Genomic DNA, 26,744 nt, shown 5'->3' on the forward strand with positions numbered 1-26,744 from the left:
CCCGGGAACCTTGCGAGTGCGTCCGGTCACGTAATCTAAATAATAGTAATGAGCCAGGCCTTCGCTGTAGTAGGGTAAATTGGCGTTCAGGCGAAGCGGCACCAAACTGAGTGAGTGGCGGACTGCTCACACCAATAGCGTCCGAACAGAACCCGTCTGTGGCCAATCACAATGAAGGAAAGCTCAGAATGGTCCAGAAGCGATGGCTGGGTTCGGTTGAGCAATGATAATATGCATTCCTGCTCGGATGTGTTACATTTCATACATGCATACATCCAAATTGATGTGCTTTTTTGGCGAGGCAGTGCTTGGTGTGAGTGGGTTGAGCTGGAAGATCAATTTAGCAGACAGCTCTCTGCTGAGAAGAGGAAGAACAAGCCTTTATAAAAAAGAGCCCTTTGTAGTCCTAAATTATGACAGAAATATTATGAATTATTATTATTATATTATGTAAATCTATCTATCTATCTATCTATCTATCTATCTATCTATCTATCTATCTATCTATCTATCTATCTATCTATCTATCTATCTATCTATCTATCTATCTATCTATCTATCTATCTATCTATCTATCTATCTATCTATCTATCTATCCTTTTTGACGCTCTATTTAATCTCTGAACTATGCAATTATTATGTTTAATATTGCGATCGATCTTCAGTTTTGTAGCTTGATTTTTTTTAAATTTGTATTATTATCGTTATTATTATTATTTATTATTATTATTATTATTATTATTAGTGAGTATTATAGCATGTCAGATCGTAATAAACCTATTTTACATGCAAAAACGCCTATCCCCCCCCCCCCCCCCCCCCCCCCCCCCCCCCCCCGGTAGAAATCATTAAAAATAATTTAATTTTTCAAGAATTAATTTCCAATAGCTTATTGGAAAACTCAGGACATGCATGAAGTGATTCTTCGGGAAAAGCACATGGTGCCATCTAGCGATTATCCTGATTTAAAACACATGAAACTTACAAATAAATTAATAAATAATATTCCAACAAGACTAGACAACAGAAATATTATTGTCTATTATGGTTCTAACAGAAATATTATGGTTTTGTTGATAGCCTACGTGTTATTTACAGCAGCACACTCTTATATTTAATGTCATACTATTTCTATAAACAAAACCCCCTTTTTAAGTTGTCAATATATAATTTAAATAATTAAAAAATGATACGTGATGATAAATTTGCGATTTCAAACCAGATAATGGACAATGGATGCCCATAGTTATTATGAATGCTTAATTGCATTTTTGTTTAAACAACTTCCCATTTCTCGTATAGCTTAAATGTTTTTTTTTTCAACCCAATAACAATCTGTAAGCAATACATAGCACACATCCACTTGAATTTCATTCTACCGCTACTTTTAGATTCAATTCAGTTCAGATGGTTTCCGCTTTTAGCTAAACGTGCAATTGTAAAGGAATATTGGACGTTTGAAAATGACCTTCACCAATACAAAACGATCTGTAGTTCTTCAATGTTCCATTGATATAAATGTGAAGGCGCAGATGCTGCTGGACATGCGCGGAAGTGCGAAACATGGCGGTCTATTGACCCGATGGAAAGTAAAGCAGAACAGTAGCTATCCGACCTTACACGGTGAGCAAACATTAGTGCCATTTTTTTTCATATTTATTATAGTTAATCAATTGTGCTGTCATGTATTGTGCATCTAATGCGTTTGTTAAATTGCACAGTAATTCCACTGATGCGGAAGTTGAATGCGCGTTTATGAAGATGTTGTGTAACGCGTCCTGAACTAAAACAGCTCCCTGCTTCTCTCTAATTGGTAGGCTACACTGGTGCTGAGTGCACGCGGAAAACTATTTTCAGTGCATCGGAAAGTATGTCTGATATGTGTGTGTTATGTAGCCTATTACATGCATATATTTGCTTAATAAAACAATGAAAATAATTCTAGTAGTTTTTAAAACAGCCGTTTCAGACAGAAGCATCTGTTACATCACTGATAGAAGGACAATTGTCTGTTTAGCCGTGACACTCATTGTTTCAGTTGATTTGTCTTAGAAAAAGTTAATATAATTTACTCGTACGTCTTTTTTTTCATTTTAACATGCTCAACTTAATAGAATATTTCATTCAATTGAAGGATATTTTCAATGCATCATTCATTTGTTATTTTAGTAGGCTATCATTGAGATTGGTTTTTTATTAATATTTTGAAATAGATTTGATTTTATATTTATAAACACATTTATATATACTGTATATTGAGAATGAGAAATGTTGCCTTGGCAGATTTATTTTCTTTTCTTTTCTTTTAGATTGTATTTTATTTTATTTCAAGTAATAAACTTTTTTTAATGGTCTTAGTTGTAGTTACAGTTAACTAATTCAGATAAGTATTTTTACACATGAAATAGCATGCAAATTAATAAAAAAAAACATTAATGCTAATCCTGTAGCAATATAGAACTCTGCATAGCAATGTTTTTAAATGATAATCTGAGGGTTTTGCATTTATAATTTTAATGCTTTTTTGTTTGTTTTTAACCAGCACTGTCTGATGAAACCAGAACTTTTTAAAAGAATAAACAACCCATCACATCAATGCATGAGATTAATTACATCTAGGCATCTCTTGACATTCATTTCATCTGTGAATTCATAATATCCATTTTCACCCCCTCCCTGATTTAAAGCAACCATGTCTAAAGAGAAAGCTTCCTGTCTGGGGTTGTGGTGCAAGGGCCTTGAAAAGACAGACGGACAGAGAGAGAGAGAGAGAGAGAGAGAGAGAGAGCACAAAATGTAGACATCATCTGTTAATGGGAGGTGTTGGAATCCTTTTCATGTACTGCTGCAGACTCCCACAAATGCACACTGGCTAATGACCTTTTTTATGGTGGTTTGGAATCTTTATGACCACTCTCTGAATGGGATTCACAGCTTTGGGGAAGTCGTGGCCTAATGGTTAGAGAGTCGGACTTGTAATCCGAAGGTTGTGGGTTCGAGTCTCCGGCCGGCAGGAATTGTAGGTGGGGGGAGTGAATGTTCAGCGCTCTCTCCACCCTCAATACCACGACTGAGGTGCCCTTGAGCAAGACACCGAACCCCCAACTGCTCCCCGGGCGCCGCAGCATAAATGGCTGCCCACTGCTCCGGGTGTGTGTTCACGGTGTGTGTGTGCACGTTGGATGGGTTAAATGCAGAGCACGAATTCCGAGTATGGGTCACCATACTTGGCTGAATGTCACTTCACTTCACTTCACTTCACTTAAGACGGAAGAATGAGGTGGAGAAGAGGGGGAGAGAGAGATAGAGAGAGGTTGTTTGCTATCTAGACACAAGTGGCTAGTAGTTTCAGAGCAGAAACACTGGTGTGACATTGAAAGGACTGTATCTCTTTTTCCTTGCAAAAACGACTTGTATTTTGGGAATTTTTGATTTTAATGTCATCTGGAGTTTTCCCTGAATCTTTTGGCTGGATAAACAAGTAAGAAAAAAGTAGAAATGCATGTTTTTTTATCGCACATCTCTTGAAAAAACTTTTTTTTAAATGTACCTTGTAGTTCCGATATACTTATAATTGCCTTTATATTTCTAGCGATTTTTATTTTTAAATGTTTTATGGCAATATATTTTTAAATAATATATCTAAATTATCTGATAAAAAAAAAAAACAATTATGAAGTTATAAATATTATTGGAGTATATTTAACAAGAAAATGCTGTCTGGCTTTTTTTTTTCATAATTTCACATTTAATTCTTTGTAATTATTTGTGAAATTTATTAGCAATTTGTTTTTCAGTCACCATATTTTTCAGTGTGTAGTTGGACCTTAATAACCACCTGATATTTACATAGTCTTAAATGAATATTTATGGATGAAAGACGTAATAACAAAACTCATAAAAGACATACAAACACTTAATTGTACAAATTAGAGCAGATTAGATATACATCTTATCAGTTTACAAATATGAAATACTGAAGGCTCTATTATATTTGTTAATAATTTCACTTTTGCAAACTACAAAAAAAAGAGTATTTTCAAAAGATTAATTTTCTTGTTGATAGGACTAAAATGGTAGCCAAGACCCAGTTTTTCAGTCTGTATTTGTTTTTAATTGAACTTTGCTGAAGATCCCATTGAGAAACAGTAAGTGGACTAACAGAGGAATAAAAAGGAAGTTCCTCATCCTACTGTCAGTTCACACAGGACGTCAGCTGCAGCCAATTTTCTCCAAACTGAGATGTGACTTATCACTTGTTGAGCGAGCCGGGGCTTTGATCAGCGAGCACAGGGTCCCTCAGAAGCTGCAGTTACTTATTATGATGTCAAATAGAAGAAAAGCTTTTCTTAGTCGTGCTTTGATTCTCTAAAGGTATTTGTGATTTAGTGATGATCTTTTTTTTTTTCTTTGGACAGTGCAATGTTGGTGGAATAAATTGCTCTCAGATGCCAGTAGAGGGTATAAAGTATAATCCCTGTCTTCCATAATGCTGTAATATGGTTTCCGCAGTGGGTTCATGAACTCCAAAGCTGATCTCTCTTGTGATAAAAGAGATGATCTACTAAAACTGATTTGAAGTTTATATAGATTTTGTTGTTTTTAACAGAATTATGAAATGTTTGGACTTTATGAATAGTTTGATCTTTTTGTATGTGTATGAATATATTGTATTTATATTTACAATATACTGTTTAGTAGTTTGATGGGTTTTTTTTATGCTTTTGAAAGAGGAATCTTATGGATGCATTTGTTTGATTAAAAATACAGTAAAAACATTAATATTTTTAAATGTTATGAAACTTAAAATAATTGTTTCAAAAATTTCAAAATGTAATTTATACCTGTAATGGTTAAGCTGAATTTTCTCCAGTCTTCAGTGTCTTCTTCTGAAATCTTTCTGATTTGCTGATTTGGTGCTGAAGAAACATTTCTTATTATTATCAATCTGGAAAACTGACACTCTTTTTGTAACATTATAAATGTCTTACTGCTATTTTTTTAGCAGTAAGACATGCTAAATAAATTATTCCTTTCTTTCCAAATAAAAATGTGGGATGAAAAATAAATAAAAAAGAATTAAAGAAAAATAAAATGGAATGTTATTTTGTATTGATACAGTATTAATAAAACTTTCTTTCTTTCTTTCTTTCTTTCTTTCTTTCTTTCTTTCTTTCTTTCTTTCTTTCTTTCTTTCTTTCTTTCTTTCTTTCTTTCTTTCTTTCTTTCTTTCTTTCTGTTTAAGGTCTGTGCTGCTGTCCAGTTTCTGTCCACTTCATGTGGTGCTTCAGTTCACCATGGGCAAAACCCACCAGAAAGGTAAAAGCGCTACTTTGACATAAAAAAAAAAAACATATTTTTTCTTTTCATAATCAAGTAACTTTCTTGTTATTATTCTCAGAACTGTTTTGACATTTTTAATTGCAGACAAAAAATACAGTAATAGGGAGAAATCAGGGAGGAATAATGAGTATTCACGTCCTTCACAAAAGCTCATCGGTACCGCCTTCTCTTTCTTTATGACCCTGTAAAGAAACAAATACGTATACTGTGTACTTTATCTCATTCTTCCTGATGAACATTTCACTCCCTTGCTCATTCCTCAGAGCCGTTCAGCTGGGAAATGTACTTGAGAGAGACTTCATCCTGTCCTGCTTCCCCCAGCTGTTTCAGACAGGTAGAGCTCTTCAGTCTATTAATGACGCTGCTGCCTTTCTGCCCAAATAAAGGCTCATCCATAGTTGGTTGCGGCTTAATTTGTTTTAACCAATATATTTGTTATTCTTGGAACTCCTTCGGAGATGAAAAAGTCTGGAGATTAACAGTTGCAGTCAAAAGTAACAGTAACAAATTTACATTGTTACAAACGATGATAATAACCAATTTTTCTTGAGCCTATTGAAATGATCATGTGACTCTGACTGACTCCACAGACCCCAAAATAATGTGTGTAAAAATTTTTTTTTGGTTTTCCTAATTTAAATTACTCTCATGAATTGAAATTGTGGATAGTAGACTTAAGTTTTCCAACCTATGTCATTATTGCTATAATCTTCACACTATTTGATGTTTTTTCTTTCTCTCTCCAGTCCAGAGTCCCTCCCAGTAATGATTTTAAAGTGGGAATGAAAGTGGAGGCTTGTGACCCGAGGAATTCCACCTCAATTTGTATCGCCACAGTGATGGGATTATTGGGTGTGCGTCTGCGGCTCAGACTGGATGGCAGTGACAGCACCAATGATTTCTGGCGACTGGTTGACTCCTCTGACATTCAGCCTATCGGCACGTGTGAGAAGAGTGGAGACATGTTACAGCCACCACTGGGTAAAGTAGTTTTTCACAAAATTAATCAAATAAACTTCAAAGAAGGATTCAAACTAAAGGTCTAAATAAGTTTTTTTTTTTGTCATGTTAAAGTGATTTGCAAAGATCCCAAATAATGTTCATGTGGGTAGTTGTATCATTGTTAGAATAGCATCTAGCATTTGTTTTCCCTAAATGCAGCATAATAAGTGACCCCCCCCCCCCCGGCTATACATTTTTATAGCGATATACTTTTTTTCTTTTTGTTCATTAAACATTTGCTGTTGAATACAGTTGAAGTCAAAAGTTTACATACACCTTGCAGAATCTGCAAAATGTTAATTATTTTACCAAAATAAGAGGAGAACCAAAATAATTTGTGGGTCCTGAGGGATGTTTCTGAAGATCAGCAGGCAGTTTAACTGTTCAGGACAAACAAGGGACTCAAGAACAACTATCACTAAACAAACAAACAAACAAAAAACACAGCTGTGGATCATTCAGGTAACAACACAGTATTAAGAATTAAGGGGATGCAAACTTTTGAACAGGGACATTTTTATAAATTCAAATATTATTTTCTCTTCTGGACTATATGTAAACACCTTTTATGTGAATTACGTCTTATTCGGGTCAGTACCAAATAAACAATAACATGCATTTTGTATGATCCCTCTTATTTTGGTCAAATAATTAACATTTTGCACATTCTGCAAGGGTTATGTTAACTTTTGACTGTATTTATTTCCCATCATTAGGGTTCAGGATGAATGCCTCTTCATGGCCCATGTTCTTATTAAAAACATTAAGTGGGGCAGAGATGGCTCCATCTTCAGCCTTTAAAAAGGTAATTGTAACAATGTAATGACATGACAAAATACTAAATTCACAAAACTCTGTATGTATGTATACATGTATGTATATGTATGTATATATTTCTGTCATGACAATTCTCGGAGGGATTGGCGTGGTAATGTACATGACAATGATAATGTATTTGGTTGTGGCGGAATAGATTTGCTACGCTGCTGCTGTGGCAGAGCAAGTACCGAGACTTGCTACAGCCAATACATCCACAACATGCTGCTGTGAGCATGTAAGAAATACTGCTGCTGCGAATATAACATACATGAAATAACCCCCTATAGCATACATGAATCACCTCGTAGCAGATCTATACAGGTGGAGCTGGGGAAGGTGGAGGGTTTCTGCGAACTTCTACAACAAACACTAGTCATATATTTGAATGTTGAGCAGAGAGCTCACTGGCTACCGATACAGGAGAGAACCAAACAGCTGTGCCGTGTGATGATGTCATTAGGTCAGATTGAGTTAGACCTGTCAGACTGCAGCATCTAGAGTTTCATATACATATATTTATGTTTTTAAGATAAGTCTCTTATGCATACCAAGACTGCATTTATTTGATCGAAAACACAGTAAAACAGTAATATTGTGAAATAGTAATATTATTTAAAATAACTATAATAATTGTTTTCTATTATAATATATTTTGAAAATGAAATGTAATTTATTCCTGTGATGGCAAAGCTGATTTTTCTGAAATAATTGGAATGTGCTGATTTTGTGCTCAATTTTTATTAATTATTATTGGTACTCAATTATGAGATGGTTTGTTCCCTGTAAATGTCTCAGGAGCCGACTAAACCTACTCAGAACTTCTTTAAACCTGGTATGAAACTGGAAGCGGTGGACCGAAAGAATCCTTACCTCATCTGTCCCGCAACCATTGGAGAGGTGAGAGGGGACAAGATATTCATCATGTTTGATGGCTGGAGAGGAGCGTTCGATTACTGGTGTCAGTATGACTCCAGGGACATCTTCCCCGTGGGCTGGTGTCAACTGACCAACCACAATCTGCAGCCTCCCGGCAACTGCTGTGAGTACAGTCTCTGACCACTAGAGGTCACTACAGTTTTGTTTTTTCCTCAGTGTGTATAGTGAAAACCTTTGTTTGGGAACAGTTAAGAGTTGACCTGATTTATCGAGAGAGAGAGCAACTTTTATTTTCTCAGTAATTAGCATAAATCAGCTTTAATTAAGTCTGTACTCAAATATTTAGTGTCTTCAACTCCAAGTGAACAGTGACTTTGACTGGTCCAATTGCCACAATTCAGTTTCTTGCTTACTAGCATTCTCTATTCTTTTCGACTTTCCTTTTTATTTATTAAAAATAATTGACTCTCTACACTAGTGTTCTCTAGTCTTTTTCTATTCTTTTCGACTTTTCTTTATATATATATATATATATATATATATATATATATATATATATATATATATATATATATATATATATATAAATCCTGCTGAAAAAACAAAAAAAACAATAAACACCATCACAACATTTGTAATGGTTTTAATAGTTATAATGGGATTTGTATTGGTTTTAATGGAAACCGTAATGGACCCTGTGGGTCTCCTGGTAATTGGTCGCCTTCTATTAGTGGCTTGTTATAATCACTAAATCCTAATAGAATATGTCCTAAAACACACTACAGAAAAACATTTTTAATGGTTTTAATGATTAAAAGTTGATGGTTTGTAATATTTGTAATGGTATTTGTATAGCTGACTCTAAACTTTTGAGCTCTAAACTAGCGTTCTCTACATATGTTCTCTGCTTTTTAAAAGTGTCTGCTAAATGAATAATGTAAATGAAATCAGGTCTGATAATATCCATGATTTTAAAATCTGAGAACATGTTTTCCAAGGTAAAATCATTGTATTTTATTATTTAATTATTTTTTTTCATTGCAAGTTAATATTTTGTAAAAAGACTGTTAGTGTTACAATTATTTTAATATAAGACCATTGATGTCAAATATATTAGAACATTTGAAATATATGCAATAGATTTTTTTAATGAATTTTAAAGTTCTAGAATATATTAAGAATTTTAACACAATCATCTGTCATAACGTTTCCCTTCATAAATACTGACATTGCTGTTGTCTCTGCTACATAAAAAAAAACCTTATTACTCTTCATATTATGGAATGTGGCTTTGATTGACACTCTCTTTTGCATATTTATTGTTTCTTTTTTCATTTCAAAATCTCATTGTAAAATGTCCTAATTGTGCATGCAATTTTTGTTACATTGCTTTACCAATAGATTTTAATTATATTTTCAGTTTATTCATTTCAATGAAGTAAAATTGACCTAATTAATAGAGAATGCTTGTTTAGTTCATTCCTAAATCTGATATCATCTATACTCAAAAAATAATAATAATAATAATTAAATCAATACTATATTGCTCTTTATTTTAAATTAGTATCTCTCTCTTTTTTTCTAAGTGTGAGCAACACGCAGACACTGCAGACACTTATAATTTCTACTTGGCAGCTAAGTTTACTTTGCAGGACTACACATATCATTTCCTGATGTGCCGTAAATCTAGGATGTGAGGGTTTATCGCTGTCTGTTGGTGCTGTTCAAATGTTTAACCCATGGCTCTGGCAGAATAATTGATGTGAAGTGAATGAAAACTGAGTTCTTGATGGATGATGGTAGTTATGTGTATCCTATCAGTTCTTCCTCCTCTGAATACTTTCAAGGCATGTTTACTGCTCTCTTCCTGCTTTTACCAGAGCGGACACGACCAGACAGAAAGGATACTGTTGGGAGATGTTTACCATTTATCCTAGTCAGACACCAGGGCCTTCAAGTATGAAGCGTCAATGAGTACATATTAGCAATTAATTGCTCTATTATGGCATTAATGTTTGTTTGCTTGTTTGTTTGAAATGTATTTGGAAATAAAGAAGTGGCCAAAATGAAATGATTATGTCTTTGAGATTTAGAATTTTTTCGATTTTCTCCCGACCATCAGAGTTGGCTTCTCATTTGGAATCACTCTAAATTATTTACAGACTGATCACACTGCCCCGGTTTTAGTGAAAACACTTGGATCAATCCATGACTCAGCACTAGTTTATAGGCTGTATTGTTTAGAAGAGCTTTATTCAACAAATAACTCTATTGGGCTTTCAAATTGCTCATCTTTGACTGCACCAAATATTCTGAATTGATTTATATTATTCCTTTGAATATATGCTTTTTCAACACTTAATGCAGTTAATTTAAGTACTAAATTTAGTAAGGCCATAGGCACATTTAATATATAAACATGAAATACAAATGGTTCAAATAAATTCTGATGGTGTTTTAGTGAGCTTTGAATGGAGGCATGAGAGCAGGAACTGTGCATTTATCCCTTCCTTTGTGTGTGATTTGTCTTCATTTGCCTTGCATAGTAGTTTTAACTGATCATTAGTGAGTACCACCTTTCTAATGAGTGATGAAAAAAAATGTCCCTGTGGGTGTTTGAAGGATGTCTTTGTTTTTTCTGTTTTTCTAGCTGGCATAGAGCACATTGTGCACATGTGTATTAATAATGTAGCAAAGAACAACAGTAATGAGTGCTTAGGACAATAGAAAGGCAAGCTGTGGACACAAGACAAAGGATGAACATGTGGTTCAGCTCTTCAGTTGGCTTTTTTCTTTTTAATTAAAATATGTTTTCTCCTAAAAAGAAAAGTGTTTAGATTTCCTGTAATCTGGAGTTGTGTTGGTTTGTGTTAGAATATATTTCTTCTGAGAGTTTGTTTTTATTCAGATCAACTAATGTATGTTTCTCATGTGCTTATAAGAAAGAGCTTTAAGAGTCATTCTGCATACAGTAGGAAGCACATGTGTAACAGCATTTCCGGGAGAGTTAAAGCAAAAAAAAATGTTCCTTCCCATCTCAGATGAGAAATTGATACAATATTGTTTTAATTTTATTTTTTGATAGGCATTTTATGATTTTCTTTGGATCGAATAATTAATTTAATTTCATTATAAAGTCGTGACGTATTGTCAAGTATGGTGACCCATACTCAAAATTGGTGCTCTGCGTTTAACCCATCCAAGTGCACACACACAGCAGTGAGTAGTGAACAAATGCACACACACACACACACGCACACACACACACACACACACACAGAGGACTCGAACCCGCAACCTTTCGATTACGAGTCCGACTCTCTAACCATTAGGCCACGACTTCCCCAAGGGGAAGGGGGAAAGGGACGTTCTCTGCATTTAACCCATCCAGGTACACCTGGAGCAGCGGGCAGCCATCAATGCGGCGCCCGGGGAGCAGTTGAGGGGTTCGGTGCCTTGCTCAAGGGTCTCACCTCAGTCGTGGTATTGAGGGTGGAGAGAGTGTTGGTTATTCACTCCAACCACCTACAATCCCTGCCGGACCTGAGACTCGAACCCACGACCTTCGGGTTACAAGTCCAACTCTCTATCCATTAGGCCACGACTGCCCCCTAATGTTTCTTAATGATAATCATAAAATGCTTTTGTTTAGAGTCTAAAACAGTAATCCATAATGTGGTATGCTTTGCCTAAATGGTCTTCCTCATGCCTCATCTTGTTATTTTTAGAGCTGTTTATTAGCCCTAGGTAGGCTACGCTTATTAGTTCACCTCTGCTCCTGTTCTCACACCTAAAGTGAGAACAACAAGTTTTCTTGATAAGTGTTGGCGCTTTCACACATCTCACACACACTTAGGTGGCTTAAGGCATTTAGAATAAATGTGTGAGACAAAGCAGGCAAAACCAATTTGGCTGTCGCCTGTTTGTGTATTTGTAATAATCTTTGCTATACATTTGCATAATTTCACAGCAAATATCAAAGACTTGAGTTAGGGTTTTATTTGATTTTAGCAGGGAATTCTGAATGGGGTTTGGGATTACGACTAGTACCAGACTGAGGTGTGTGTAAGTGAATATACCCGCCGGGTGTGTAAGAAAGCACATAAATACCTTCAGCAGGAGCGTTATTCATGCCTCTCTGTACTCGTTTGCTTCAAACTGGGTGCTCTGACGCTGATCTCCATTAACCTTTTACCCCCTTCAGCCATAAAAGTCTGGGAGGAGCTTTGAAATGGCAAGAGACTTGAATTTTGTCAAATGTGAAAGTTTGTCAGTTACTAATAAAACTATAATAAATAAAATCAATTAATTAATCTAAATAATATTTTATAAAAATGTTCAAAGTGTTGTTCAAAGTTTACAAATGTCTTGTTTTTATTAATAAGTTATTTATTATTATGCATAATAATAATAATTTATATTTAATATTTAGATTTTCAAGGCAAAGTACATTTTAATTTAACATTCATAAATATTATTATTATTATCAATGAAATGTTATTATTCATAAATAATAATTAATAACTAAATTATACAGGACAGCGGCACTCCAGGACCGACGTTGCCTACCCCTTTTATGCCAAAAATCATTAAGATATTAAGTCAGGGGTGCCCAACCCTGTTCCTGGCGATGGACTGTCCTGCAAAGTTTAGCTCCAACTCTAATCAAACACACCTGCCTTTAATTTTCACGCGATCCTGAGGATCGTGTTTGATTAGAGCTGGAGCTAAACTTTGCAGGACACTCGATCGCCAGGAACAGGGCTGGGCACCCCTTTATTAAGTAAAGATCATGTTCCATGATACATACTGTATATATATTTTTTTTCCAAGAATATATTTTGTAAATTTCCTAAATATATCAAAACCTCATTTTTGATTAGTTATGTGAATGGCTAAGGACTTCATTTGGACAACTTTAAAGGCGATTTCCTCAATATTTAGATTTTTTTTGCACCCTCAAATTACAGACTAATGTTTCAAAAAATGGACCCTGATGACTGGTTTTGTGGTCCAGGGTTACATAATTATTATTTGTGAATGATAGGCTACATCACATGTAGACTAAATAATGATAAAAAAAAACCGTCATCTTAAAGATAAATGATATTTTTCTTTAGGATACAAATACATTTTTCTGTAATAAAAGATTTCATTGTATTTTAATATTGATCACATTTTATATTCAGCGCCTATTTAAGGACTAATCTGGTTGATAACATGAATACGACCCCCGATCTCCCTCCTCCTCCCCCGCCTCCATATTAATCAGATATTGCCCGATCAGGGCTCCACCGGCACGGGCTTTGTCATGCGCTTCTGCTGCTGTTCAAACCGGGCGCGAAAGTGAGCGCGAGCTCCAGTTGTTCTGTTGCTTTAAAAACAGTCATTCTCCACCGAGAGATAGATTTACAACGGATTCGTTAGAGCATAACGCGGATATAGTTGAAAGTTGGCGTTTTGGTGAGTTTCTCTAGTGTATTTCCGAGGCTTTTGTCTCTGCTGTCTGTTGCTTTGTTTTAGTGGCTCGTGCATTGAGGTCACATGAGTTTAATTTGAGTTTTTTTTTGTAAAGGGTTCATTTCTGTTGCTTTTATTTGCTTCGTGTTGTAGTGCATTAACACTCCACTTTTATTTCTCTATTTGTGAAAATCATTCATTGAGCTGAAAGACTATGGCAAGCCATTTTAATATTTATTCTTTTAAATCAATTCGTATCTGTATTTGTTACTAGTTGTTGTGCATTAGTGACTAATGTCTTTTTTTAATCACCAGTAATTGTTCATTGGATACTAGCACTTATTCCAGTAGCAATTAGTATCTATTTAATAGTCATTAGTATTTATTCTTTGCCTGCTATAATGCAGTGCTTGCACTACTTTATTTTTTTTAGTATGCAGTGACTAGTCAGAATGGCTAATGCGTGGTTCAGTTAAATATTATTGAATTACCAGCAACAATTGGAATACACACTATTCAGTTAATATCTGAACCACAGATCACCATTGAATTCAACAGAAATAAATGGAAGTGTTTTATATTAACAAAGGAATTGTTATTTTCACTATACCAGCAAGGGAATAAATGTTGGTGCTAAGCATCTATTTAACTGGTCACTAATACTTATTCACTGCATATTAAAATGTTAGTCACTCTTCCAAGTAATCGAAAATATAATAGTAGTAACAAAAATATATAGTATTAATTGTAAACATAGCTTGCCACATAAAGAGTCCTTAAAGTAAATTAGTAATTTTTATATATGGTCAGTCATAAAGTTATGTATTGTAAAAATTTTTTTTAAAAGTGCTATGCTGTATTCACTTCCGAAGTTTGTTTTAGCAAGAAAATAAATATGCATCAGGTACAGTAACTGATTTCAAGCTTTAACTCATTTCCATCTGAATGGAAAAATCTTGCTGATTAAAGTAAATGCTCATATTAATCTTTTTGTACAAAAGCCATGGAAATATTAAAAGCTTTTGTTGAACCGCTGTAGCTGTTTTGACTTTGACTCTTTAACAGATTGCATTGTTTCATTAAATTGCCTAGGGCTCAGGGAACCCTATATCCCCTTTTACCACACAAACGAATATGCATGGACACAGACACACACACACACTCGTTTTCGGCGTTACTCCCCCACAACATGTGGTTCTAGTTCCTGCTGAGTTGAAGATGCAGTCAGCCGTAGACAGATTGCCCTGGCGTTCGGGTCTGGTGTGGGGTGAAATGTAAATATTGTGGAAGGGATGAAGTAATTAGACTGGTTTTGCCCGGACACCTTCATTGCACATTGGCCGCAACCTCTCTCGTGACCAAACGCCCCTCAGGTCCTGCACTAAGCTGAAGGGTGTGTGTCTGTGCACTGGGAGTCAATCTAGGGGTCACCGGGTCACTGGATTGAGCCAGTGAGAAACTGCATAGAAATACGCTTCACCTTGCACACGGAGCGATTAGGGTGGATAAAGCTTGCTTGTACATTGTCCGTGACAGAGCTTCTGAAAATCTTTGCTTCTGTTTTGCATGCCCATTATGCCTATATGTGTGCTTGATTTCCAACGCGCCTGCTTGTATTCATTATTAGATATTTGAATGAGAATCAGCCACTCTTAAATGAAAGAAAACACTTGTCCATTCCTTGCGCGCTCTTTCTCCTCTCCTCATTAAACGTATGCATGTCAAGTGTAATATCTCTTGCCGTTCCCCTCTCAAGGCCAGGAGAGCAGCTGCATGTAGGACTCTGTGAAAGCTCCCAGATGTACTTAACAAAGCCTACTTCTGCTGACCGCCCGTCAGCCACCCTGCAATATGAGAAGTTTATCTGATCTTAGAGATGGCCTATGCAGAGGAAATAATAGGAGAATTTGGTGCTATTGGTCTGAAGGAGGTGTATGTGGATTGGAGGTTTCACATCATTGTTTGATACTCAGGATTATTGACTTGTGCTATTTCACACCTTCATTGATGGATTTGTTGATGCTGAACTGCAGATAATTGATATTGTAGGTTTTCAAGGAGAGGAAAGGGAAAAGGATTTGTGAATATTAAAAATATTTGTTTTGCAAAGCACATTGGAGATTTTTTTTTTTTTTATTTTTTTTTTATTAGCAAACTCGTATGGATGCATTTGATGAATTTACAATGACCTTATTAACTCAAAGCACTGTCTGTTGTCTATTTTTTTTTTTTTTTTCTTTATTTTTATTTTTTTTGCAGAGCTGTTTCTTGTACATCTGCTTGGTAAATCACAACCGCAAGGTGCTCTTTCAAATGAGACCATAAAGCAGGCACTGCATTTTGAACAGCAACAAAATGAATAATACATTAACTTGCCAGCTCAGTAATATTCACAGAAAATTGTTTGTCGTTCTGTGCATGATAAAATGATTTTGAAATAAACTGCGGAGATGCACTTCTAGCTGCAAACTCTCTTCATAGCTCTTATAATACCCATCACATCTTGTTCCACAGCTTGATAACACACTTATCTAAGTGGGGAAGGGGGTTAGTCTTTCTTCCTAATGAGGATTACCTGTTGGCCCCAGAAAAGAAGCCTTTGACCAGAGAGCCATTGGGGGGAGGTCTGCAAAACAGTAGGGTGCTGAAAAGCACATGCCTCCTGTGGGGCACAATGGCCAGCTGAAACAGTCTCGCCTCAGAGGATTTTGAAGAGGATCCCTAGATAACTCAATTTTTGCGCTGCCCATTTTTAAACCGCACTTTCAGGTTATGCTTCTAATATGCAAAACCTAAAATGGCCTTAGAGGAAGAGAGTTCAGCAGTATGAAGAGCCTTTGAGTGGTCAAATTCAAAGGGTAAAATATTAAAGTTTGTGGCTCGACTCTGTTTAATTCACTCATTCCACTCAACATAAGAACCAATTTGATCCAAACTGAAAGTGTCTTTTTGTTCTTTTACAATGTATACAAGTCACACGTGTGTGTTTTTTTTTTTTTTTTTAAATGTATAATTTTTTGTTATTGTTAGTTATTTAAATATGCATGGCTATTTGTGTTGAGTGGTGGGGGTTTATGTGATGTGCCAATGCGATTTGGTGTTTTGCAAGACCCAGATCTTGTAAGTTCTAATATATTGTAGTAGTAACAACTAGTGATGAATCACCAGTTGATTTAATATTATGAAACCAGACCCGTGTTCAAATGCTTTCTCCTCCAAAAATAGAAAAAGAATGCTGGGGCTATGGTGCAGTAATGGAATCCTAGTACTTTAATACAGTGGTGGCCAAAATTATTAGAACACTAGTATTTTCACCAGCTAAAAATAGTTTTAAGTCAGTTATTTCTATCTTTTGCTGTAGTGTGTCAGTAGGAAATATCAGTTTACATTTCCAAGCATTCATTTTGCCATTAATTGTAATAATCCAGTGAGATTTTTGTTTGCAAAAGGCAATAGTGTTTCTTGAAGCATCTTGGAGACGTTGCCACAGTTCTTCTGGATTTAGTCTGTCTCAGTTTCTTCGTGTCATTACAGACAGACTGGATGATGGTGAGATCAGATCTCTGAATGGAGCACTGGCTGCTGGCAGGCAAAAATCTCACTGGATTATTACAATTAATGGCAAAATTTTGACCACCACTGTATATACCATAGACCAGTATATCATATTCAAATACATTGATATTCACGTTATGCTCAAAAGCATTTCAATGGAACTACCATAATATATGCAGTAATACTATGGAACTTTTGTTTGTCATCAAGTGATTTATATAATTTTTACAGTTAAATAAGCTTAACATTTTTGTATACATAAAACATTTTAATGAATCTTTTTATTTTTTTTCAGTCACGTTTTCAAAGACTGTTACTCCGGCACTGGGCCAGTCCAGTCAGTCTTGCCACTCCATGCAGTCCCCGTACCGCCTGCCGCACCCCCTGCCCCCCCTGCCAGTGCGCAAGGGTGTACGAGGGAGGAGACCCAAGAGCCAGACCATCGCCATGCTAAAAGCAGCAGCCGAGGCGGCAGCAGCAGCTGCAGCCGGCACGTCACCGAATGGCCAAGCGCAGACCAGTGCAGCCAAGAATCCCATGAGCTCACCACTCGCACCCAAACCATATAAAAAGAGAGGACCAAAACCTGGCAGCAAGGTACATCTGCGTTTTTGTGGATGAATGGATCAGTTGAAAGGTTTTAATTTATTGTGATATTTACAGTTACGGTCTTCAAAGGATAGTTCAGCCAAAAATGTCGTCATTAACCAGTGTTGTTGTTGTTGTTTTTTTTGTTGTTGTTTAAGAGTAATTTTTTTTGGCATTTTTGCCTTTATTTGATAGGACAGTAGTTAGACAGGAAGCAAAGCTAGAGAGAGGAGGGACAGGATCGGGAAAGGTCCGCAAGCTGGGACTCGAACATGGGACACCCGAAGCGCAACGGCGCTACATTTAGACGTTCCATGAATATTGGATGATTAAAAAATGAAATGAAAATGTTGCCTCCGGAAGTAACTGAAATAATACAATTATTTAAAGTAGTAAAATTACCTTTACTATTACTAAAAGAAAAATAAATTAAAGCTAAATATAAATTAGTTTTAAAAGTGCATTACAAAATTATTACAATTCAAATAAAAGCTGCAAGTATAAATATAAAACCTTAAAAAATATTAATAAATACTATAATAGTGAGTAAATGGTACTATAATATCTGCCATGAACTCACACGCATGTCGTTTCAAACCTGTACGGTTTTCTCTTTTCTGAGCAACACAAAATAAGAAATTTTGACATTTATTTTTTACGTTTTTGATGTAATTTAATGTAATTGGTAGCCAACATAATGGGATTTTCTTTATGGTATAAAGAAATAAAGGGGTGGGGGGGTGTTGCCTCGGCAACTGATCATTATGCAGCTTTTGTTAGAATTTGGGCCGTATGTCATGAGCAATTATTCATATTAAACATTAACACTTCTAGTATAATTCTTCCCCATGAATGGGACAATAAACATGCTGTATTCACCTCGTTAGTCGGTCGCAATCAAGATAAGGCATTTGTAGTCTTCTACCATATTTTTGAGAAAAATAGTGGGGTTGTTTTGTGAGAGTGAGTATTGGTGTTTTATCTTTCGCTCTGTCTTCCACCTTTACAGAGGAAACAAAAGGTTCCTCATTCACTTTCAAGCCCCACGTTGTCATCCTCGGTGTCAGATGGGAGACTGTCTAGTCTGCAGACAACAAGAGAATCAGGAGTTGTGTCCACAGGTAGGCTTTTATCTTCCTGCCTTTTTCTTCTATACATAGGCCATGTACTCCTCAATATTCTGATGGCTTTGTAGTGTTGTATGCTTCACCTGACGATCCACTCCCTCCTCTTGTAGTTTGTGTGTATGTGAATAAACATGGAGACCCAGGGCCACACCTGGACCGTAAACAGTTATTGCAGCTGCCTGATCATTTCGGGCCGGGTCCCGTGAACACGGTCCTTCAGCATGCGGTCCAAGCCTGCGTGGACTGTGCGTTTCAGCCCAAAGCTCTGTTCAGCTTCCTGCAGTCTCAGTCTGATGGAGGGGAAATCATCCGAGGTTTGTTTGGACCCGCTTCAGAGTTTGATCTACTTTAGATTTGGGTTTGATTTAAGAGCAATTCTTTGATTAGGAGAACATTTCTGCCAGGAATGAAGAATGCTTAAAAAAAAAAAAATCATATTATATTATACATTGTATTATGTATTTATGCATTTTTTATTTATTGTTTTTTTTTTTACTTTTACTATTTTTGAGTTCTGTCATATACATGAGTGAGTGTGTGTGTGTGTGTGTGTGTGTATATATATATACCATTTTCTAAACTGTAGCAAATAAACTGTGATAATGTGAAACATGTTGAAGGTGTCTGAATACATTTTGGTTTGACTGTGTATATATAGGTAAGAGAAAAGAAGAAACAAAATTCAAAATATGGTTGTTAATTTTTTGCTCGTTAACTTGTTAGTTACTTTTGGATTCTCTGAAAACTTGAAAATGTAATGCAATTACTATCACTATATAATTACACGTGTGTGTGTGTGTGTGTATATATATATATATATATATATATATCCTCATCACACATTATATTACCAAAATGTACTTTAAGGTTGATCAAGGCCATGACATGGGATGCGTGTTTTGACAAATATGAAGCATTGTTTGAAGAAGTTCAGGGAGTCAAAAGTGCTTCTAAAGGAAGAATGATCCATAATCTAAAGTGTTTTGAGAGCTGAATGGCGTATTGCTGTAAGACTTGAGCTCCATTTGAATTAGTGTATTGGTATGTTATTTTAAGGCTGTCAGCATGTGTGTGCTTTGCAATAAAGGGAGAAATGAGAGCATGGGTGTGTGGTTGACCTGAAAAGAGAAGGGTGTGTATGTTTAAAGAGAAGCTTGTGTGTGCACAGCTAATGTCATCAGACTGCGAGTAATAAGGGATGACATCTGTGTGTAACCTGGTTTGGAGCATTTGATTGGGGTGTCCTCAGGGGAAGTGTGCTTATTTGTGTGTGTGCAGGGGGTGGGGCCCACGCTAGGACTGTGGGGCCATCTGCCGCAACGCTATGGCCCCTTAATCGGCACCCATTTAGTGCCAACAACACACCCCCCCCCCCCCCCCCAACAAACACACACAATATAAGTATTTTGAATGTTGGGACTTTTTTTTATTTTTTGTCATATATTCATGAAAATCATATTAAATTATACACTCATCCCAGTGTATAATTCCATGTGATGTTTAGGAGTAACCATTTATGTTTAATTTTGCTTTCATGCAGTTCGCTCAGAAGGAGGAATACACTATGTCAAGCTCCCCACTGCCTCCAGTGCGTCGTTCGTTCTGCGCTTTCTAGAAACTCTTTGTCACCACCTGCATTGTGATAACCTGTTCAGCAGCCAGCCGTTCAGTCCACTAACCACTAACACACACAAGCCATATGAAAGGAGTAAATCTGGTATGTGTGCATTTGTGTCAGTGTTGTTATTGTTAGCAGGAAATAAAACTTTTTTTGCAGTAATTAAAATACAATTTTATGAAAAATGTAAAAAAGTTTAAATTAGAAATGCAACTAAATGAATTTTTTTTAATCAGCTGAAGTGCTAAAATTACAGAAATTTAAAATATAAATAAATACTACACTAGAAGTTATTTATGGTTTGTTAGAGCTGCATACTTAAAATAATACTTAAAAAAAAAAATGTTTACTATTAAATGTGTAATAATTCAAATGTTGTTGTTATTCTTATAATACCAAAGTGCAATAGTAAATTAATTGAACTCTTTCATTCATTAAAGGAACACTCCACTTTTTTTTGGAAATAGGCTCATTTTACAATCCCCCTAGAGTTCAACAGTTGAGTTTTTGAATCCATTCAGCCGATCTCCGGGTCTGGCGGTAGCACTTTTAGCTTAGCTTAGCATAGATCATTGAATCGGATTAGACCATTAGCATTTGGTCATCAAAAAGGACCAAAGAGTTTTGATAATTTTCCTATTTAAAGCTTGACTCTTCTGTAGTTACATCATGTACTAAGACCGACGAAAAATGAAAAGTTGTGATTTTCTAGGCCAATATTCCAGAAGTGATCTATATCTGCTTTTTTTCTGCTGTTGCAGTGAAAGAGGAGACGTCAGAAGCTTTGTCTGTAGCACGAGGTACAAGACGTTTCAACAGAGATTCAGCAGCTTACACCACTGCCCTGTCACCAAAACTACAGAGAACAGAAGCTCTGCCCTCAGACGGTACGATCCGTTCAGATGCTCTGACTGTTTTTGCTTGATCGTGTTTGAGAGTGAATGATAGCGACGCCACAATAACTGCAGCAGATCCAAGCCTGTTCTGATTGGTCACACTGAAGGTGAATGGAGGACGGGGTTTTCTTTAGGTGGAGTTAGACGACTCTGTTCATTCTCTCATTAACTGCACATAATACAACTCTTACTGCAGCCAGACCCCTAATTAAATTGTATACATTGTAACTAATTGTCTTATTTTTATTAGGTTATGAATGACCTGCCAATTTGGGTAATTTTTCTACTGGTGTTATTTGTCAGACATGGGTGTTGTGCGTTTAGCTCTCATTAAATGTTTCATAGATCAAGCTCACAAATTGAAGAAACACAAGACTGTTATATTCATGTATATTGGAAACCAACTATAAACTGAGACATGTTGCTAATTGTTACATCAGATTTAGATTCATTCAGAACACAGGAATGCTCTCCTTCATTATTTTAGTGGGAGTTTGTGTTGAATACTATAGGTGTATAAGTTTAGTTTCTAGCATGTAAGTAAAACCTTCTTTAAACGTGTATTTAATTTTTTTTTTTTTATACACAACTAGACATTCTTTTTACTATTATTTTACACAATTTAAAGTCAGCAAAATTGTAAAGCATTGGTCTCAAACTCAGTTCCTGGGGGGCCGCAGCTCTGCACAGTTTAGCTCCAACCAGCTCAAAATCACACCTGCTTGGAAGTTTGTAGTGATCCTGAAGACCTCCTGTGGCCCTCCAGGAATTGAATTTGAGACCAATGCTGTAAAATAACACACATGGGAGTATAGGATTAATGTAGTGACCAAACACGTGCAACTATCTTCTATTTTAGCTTTTTGAAAAGGTGAGAAGTAGCCACGGCTTCATTAGATGTATCCTGGGATGCTGTTTAAACTGTATATTCATCCTTTTTATGATGTAAAGGAAATCATGTAGCCACAATTTATATTTGTCAAAGATATGTATTAAAATTATCAAAAGTGAAAGTGACAAGACTTTTACATTGTTCCAAAAGATTTCTAGTTCAAATAAAAGTTTGAACTATCTATTCATCAAAGAATCCTAATAAAAATGTATCATGGTTCCCATAAAAATATTAAACGGCACAACTGTTTTCAATATTGATAACTATATGAGCAAAGTTTGAGAACAAACTTTGAAGTTGGCATGAGAAAGCCTAGCCTGAAAGTTGGAAGCAGATGTAAAAGCTTGAAGTTTGAAAGTTTAGATGGATGGAGAAATGTTGCTAACATGTTGCTAGCAAACTTTTAAATTGTACGTGTATATACATTAAGTATGAACTAAAACATTTCACTTCACGCTTCTTTGTAACAGAAACCATCGCCCATGCTGAAAATGGTGCTACCACGGACCAGCAGTTTTCAGAGTCAATAGACTCGGCCGCCAATTCCATTGCCCCCCGACCCCCCGCACTAAGGAGCACATCTGAGTATCACACCCCAGCTGGAAGCAGCCCACACTACCCCTCTCACCCCCCACCCCTCCGCAGACTCTCCTCCAACCCTTCAGAGCTGAGACCTGCACGCGCACACAGACGAGTGGAAGGTAGGCTATGTAAGAACGCTTTGTTTGGACACCTTCACACACACTATTAATAACATGTAAAATTACTTGTCCCGCTTTTCTGCCCCGTTACGACGCCCCTGTTTGTAGATGACCAGACTTAAATCAACACTCCGATTTATAGCTAACACTTTGTAATAGCTGTCATTCAAAATATAAAAAAATATTGTATGTTAACTAATGAAGTTGAGAAATGAAATCCTTGTTGTACAGTGTTACTGGAATGTCATGAAGTTTTGAACTACTGATCTGTATGTAAGCTGAAGCATTATGATAAAGTTGACTAGACTTAACTTTATTAATTTTGAATAGACCTACTGCACTCACATTTATTAGTAACACTTAATTTTATTTTGGAAGCAATTTAATCGCAATTGACGATTTTACAGCTCTGTTAAACCTTTATATCATTTCATGTGCCATTTAGAAATGTCTTTAAACTTTCAATAAGGGGTCACCATATAAGCTGAAGTGTTTTTTTTTTAATGATTTAATAATAATAAAGTTACTCATTCATGGAATCTTATTGAAATCAGTGAGCTTTTAGTGTCTGTGCTTGTAGACATTACACTTGTGTTTGAGCCCTGAAAACAGAGCAGTTTTATTGTTCACCTCCCTCAGAAGCAGCTTGACTTACACGATCGGCGCTGCTCTTCGGAGACTGAGATCTATTTCTATCGTGGGATAAACACCCATATCAGTTCCGCACAGAGTGCTTGTGTGAGGACCAGATGTATTTTCTCTAATCAAATGTCAAGTGGCACAATAGGCTTTGATATGGATTAAAGCCTGTTAGCGGCTCTGGGGGCCATGTTTATTATTATGGCATCTTGGAGTTGGAGTGATGTTTGGGGTTCGGTTTTATTTTCCATTTTAGAGAGACCAGAAGGGACTGATCCTGGACCAGCACTCCCATTCAGAAAAGCTCATGATCAGTTTCCCAAAAAATACATACGCCAGTTGAGGCGGGCTGAAAAAAGGATAAACATAGATTTAATTACTTTGTGACTATAAAACGCATAATGCTTCATTACTGTGTGATGACATGTAATTGACAACATTTTGTGGGTTTTTGACATCTAGCATCTACTACTTTCAGCTGTAGGCTGTATTTGATGCTATCATACTATTCTTTTTGTTTCTGTAATATGTGGTACATATATTGTGCACAAAATGAAAATGTTCTGGCTAATGTGTGGAATGAATACTGCCCTCCCACAAATAAAAAAGCATATTTAAAGGGATAGTTCACCCAAAAATTAAAATTTGATGTTTATCTGCTTACCCCCCGGGAATCCAAGATGTAGGTGACTTTGTTTCTTCAGTAGAACACAAAGATTTTTAGCTCAAACCATTGCAGTCTGTCAGTCATATAATGACAGTCAATGGAACCCACGGTTTTGAGGGTGAAACAGACAAAACCTAATTAAACCCTGCGGCTTGTGACGATACATTGAGGTCTTAAGACACGAAACAATCGGTCTGTGCAAGAAACTGAACAGTATTTATATGCCAGAGCACGTCGATGCGTCACAATAGTTTACATAGTTTTAAGATGATACCTATAGTTTCTCACTAAAATTCTATTTTCCATTTTTGATTTGAATTTTGTTTGAAAAAGACCAACTTTCTACATTTAGTAAGAATAATTACTACTGCCTACCACAATAAATTTGATATAATATATAAACTAATATTAAATCCTTGTGAGTGATAAGTGACCTGATCATCCTGTTGTTCTATGCATACACACAAAAATGTACATGCTGTGCGCACAGTATACATACTGCAGAAAGAAGTATGTTCGAATGCTGCTTTGAACAGAGCCTTTTTGTAATGCATATATATTACAGTGCCCCCTAGTTGCATACATTTTAATAAATTCATCTGAATGTGTAAATAAGCTTTTTGTAGTTTCCAAATTTATTAGCTATAACTACATTCAGTTTTATTTTTCTGTTAGTGTGGTATTGTTGATATCTTATGAATAATTGTAATCTTAATTTGGGTCGTTTTCTAGCTGCTAGCTCAACCACTGGGCCTGATCATCAAGCAGCAGAGAAGGATCCGACCAAAACGTCTAGTAAAAGTCCATCATCCTGGAGTATAGAGGAAGTGATGCAGTTTGTGCGTGATGCTGATCCACAAGCACTGGGCCCACACGCAGAGCTCTTCAGGAAACACGTGAGATTTTCTGGATTTCAGTTGTTTTTTGCACTTTTTCAGAAGATATTACAGTACATTTTATAATAGATTAATTGTTTTGCTTTTTCACAGGAGATTGATGGCAAGGCCTTGATGCTTTTACGGAGTGACATGATCATGAAGTACATGGGGCTAAAACTGGGTCCTGCTCTTAAACTTTGTCATCATATTGAGAGACTCAAACAGGCAAAATAGTAGCTGGCTCCACTAGAGGGCAACAGAGGAAAATACAGGTTCTCTACATTTCAGAGTCAAACCACAGACTTCACTCAAGATACATGGATATTTATTACCTGTGACATTGATGGTCAAAGGTCCAATATGTTGAGCTATTTCAGCTGTACACATTCCTGCTGGTTCAAACGGTGGAGGGAAAAAAACTGACCAGCCAAATATTTTAATTTTTGTGGCAAAAACAAATGCAAAAATTGACATCAGCAGATTGACTTTTCAAAACTGCCTAACTTTGGATGGACATTGTGTACAACCATTCTGCACAAGAATGTTCACCGTCTCACATCTAGAAAAAAAAAAAAAATCAGTGTAAGACTGCAGCTACAGACCTCAGTACCTCAGCGATACAATGCTCTGCGTTTACAGACCATGGTAGAGAAGGCTGAATCCCAAAGGATTTCACAGTGTTGTTTATGTCTTGTTTCTGGTGCTGTCTACATGCACAGACAGCTTGACAAATGTTCACTTTCCACTGTATTTCACACTTTGTCTAATGAAGATGTATTTGTAATACACTTTGTACATTGACTGACTGTGAAGGGTTTTGGTGCCGGTTAATCAAATTTCACAATTTGGCATAGTGTTTATTTAAATTAGTTATTTTCAGTTTTTTTTTTTTTTCCTGTGACATGAATGGGAATACACAATCATATTTCAAAATGTTATGCGGTTTCATATAGTAACAGAGAAAAAAAAAAAGATATTTAATTTAAGTGATATAAACCAAAAATGGCTTTATGTTCTATAAAAGGCACCAATTTTAAAAGCACAATTTTACTTCTGACTGTTCATCAAACTGAATTACTATTGATGTTTAACTCAAGATAATTACTCAGGACACTTGTACAATACGTTTTCATTTATTCATATTTTGTTAACTTCATATTGTCTTTTTCCTCTAAAAACGGACTATATTGATGTCCACACCAGCACTTCAGGTGACACCCATGAAGTGGACATAATTTCACATGGTCCTGAGAGGTTTATCTGCATGCTGAATGATGTACAGAGCATGCAGCAATCCCAGATATGTATGTGGTTCTTTTTATGTGTATCATACAAATGTGCATCTAGTTCAGTATTCTGTCCTTCAGTGTATTTTTTTTATTTTTTATTTAATAGGTAGAAACTATCACCTTTTTTGAGTGCATTGTGTCAGTTTATATCATTGGTAATAGATTTTTTGACTTGTGGGATGGAGCTTTTTGTTATGATACACATTTATATAAATTTTTAGCTCCTTTTAGATGCACTGTATTTACTTTGCTCTTATACTCAGGTTGAAATATTTTGTATTTCCTTATTTGAACACTTTTCTACCATTTGAATAAATAATTGCATTTATAAAGTTGTCATTTTCACCATATTTTCAGTGGAAAGGTGCATTACCTCATTAAATATGCTTTACTT

The 26,744-nt window shown here is 35.9% G+C and overlaps 1 protein-coding gene across 2 annotated transcripts; it reads left to right on the forward strand.

The window, feature by feature from the left end:
* Positions 1-1,558: 1,558 nt before the first annotated feature.
* Positions 1,559-26,744, forward strand: LOC306856880 (polycomb protein SCMH1-like; the record flags this gene model as incomplete). Of its 2 annotated transcripts, XM_079396417.1 has the most annotated exons (15): positions 1,559-1,623; positions 5,246-5,319; positions 5,428-5,499; positions 5,607-5,677; positions 6,090-6,324; positions 7,062-7,150; positions 7,960-8,203; positions 17,351-17,652; positions 18,653-18,764; positions 18,881-19,084; positions 20,311-20,487; positions 21,150-21,275; positions 22,647-22,877; positions 24,916-25,079; positions 25,173-26,744. In XM_079396417.1, the coding sequence occupies 14 exons, from the start codon at positions 5,298-5,300 to the stop codon at positions 25,293-25,295; spliced, it is 2,172 nt and encodes a 723-aa protein (XP_079252543.1). In that variant the 3' UTR covers positions 25,296-26,744. The 2 variants fall into 2 exon arrangements, with proteins under 2 accessions (XP_079252543.1, XP_079252542.1); XM_079396416.1 differs by lacking the exon at positions 1,559-1,623 and having other exon boundaries at positions 5,298-5,319; positions 22,647-22,886.

This window comes from Barbus barbus (genome assembly GCF_936440315.1).
Source record: "Barbus barbus genome assembly, chromosome: 37".
Lineage (NCBI taxonomy): Eukaryota > Metazoa > Chordata > Actinopteri > Cypriniformes > Cyprinidae > Barbus > Barbus barbus.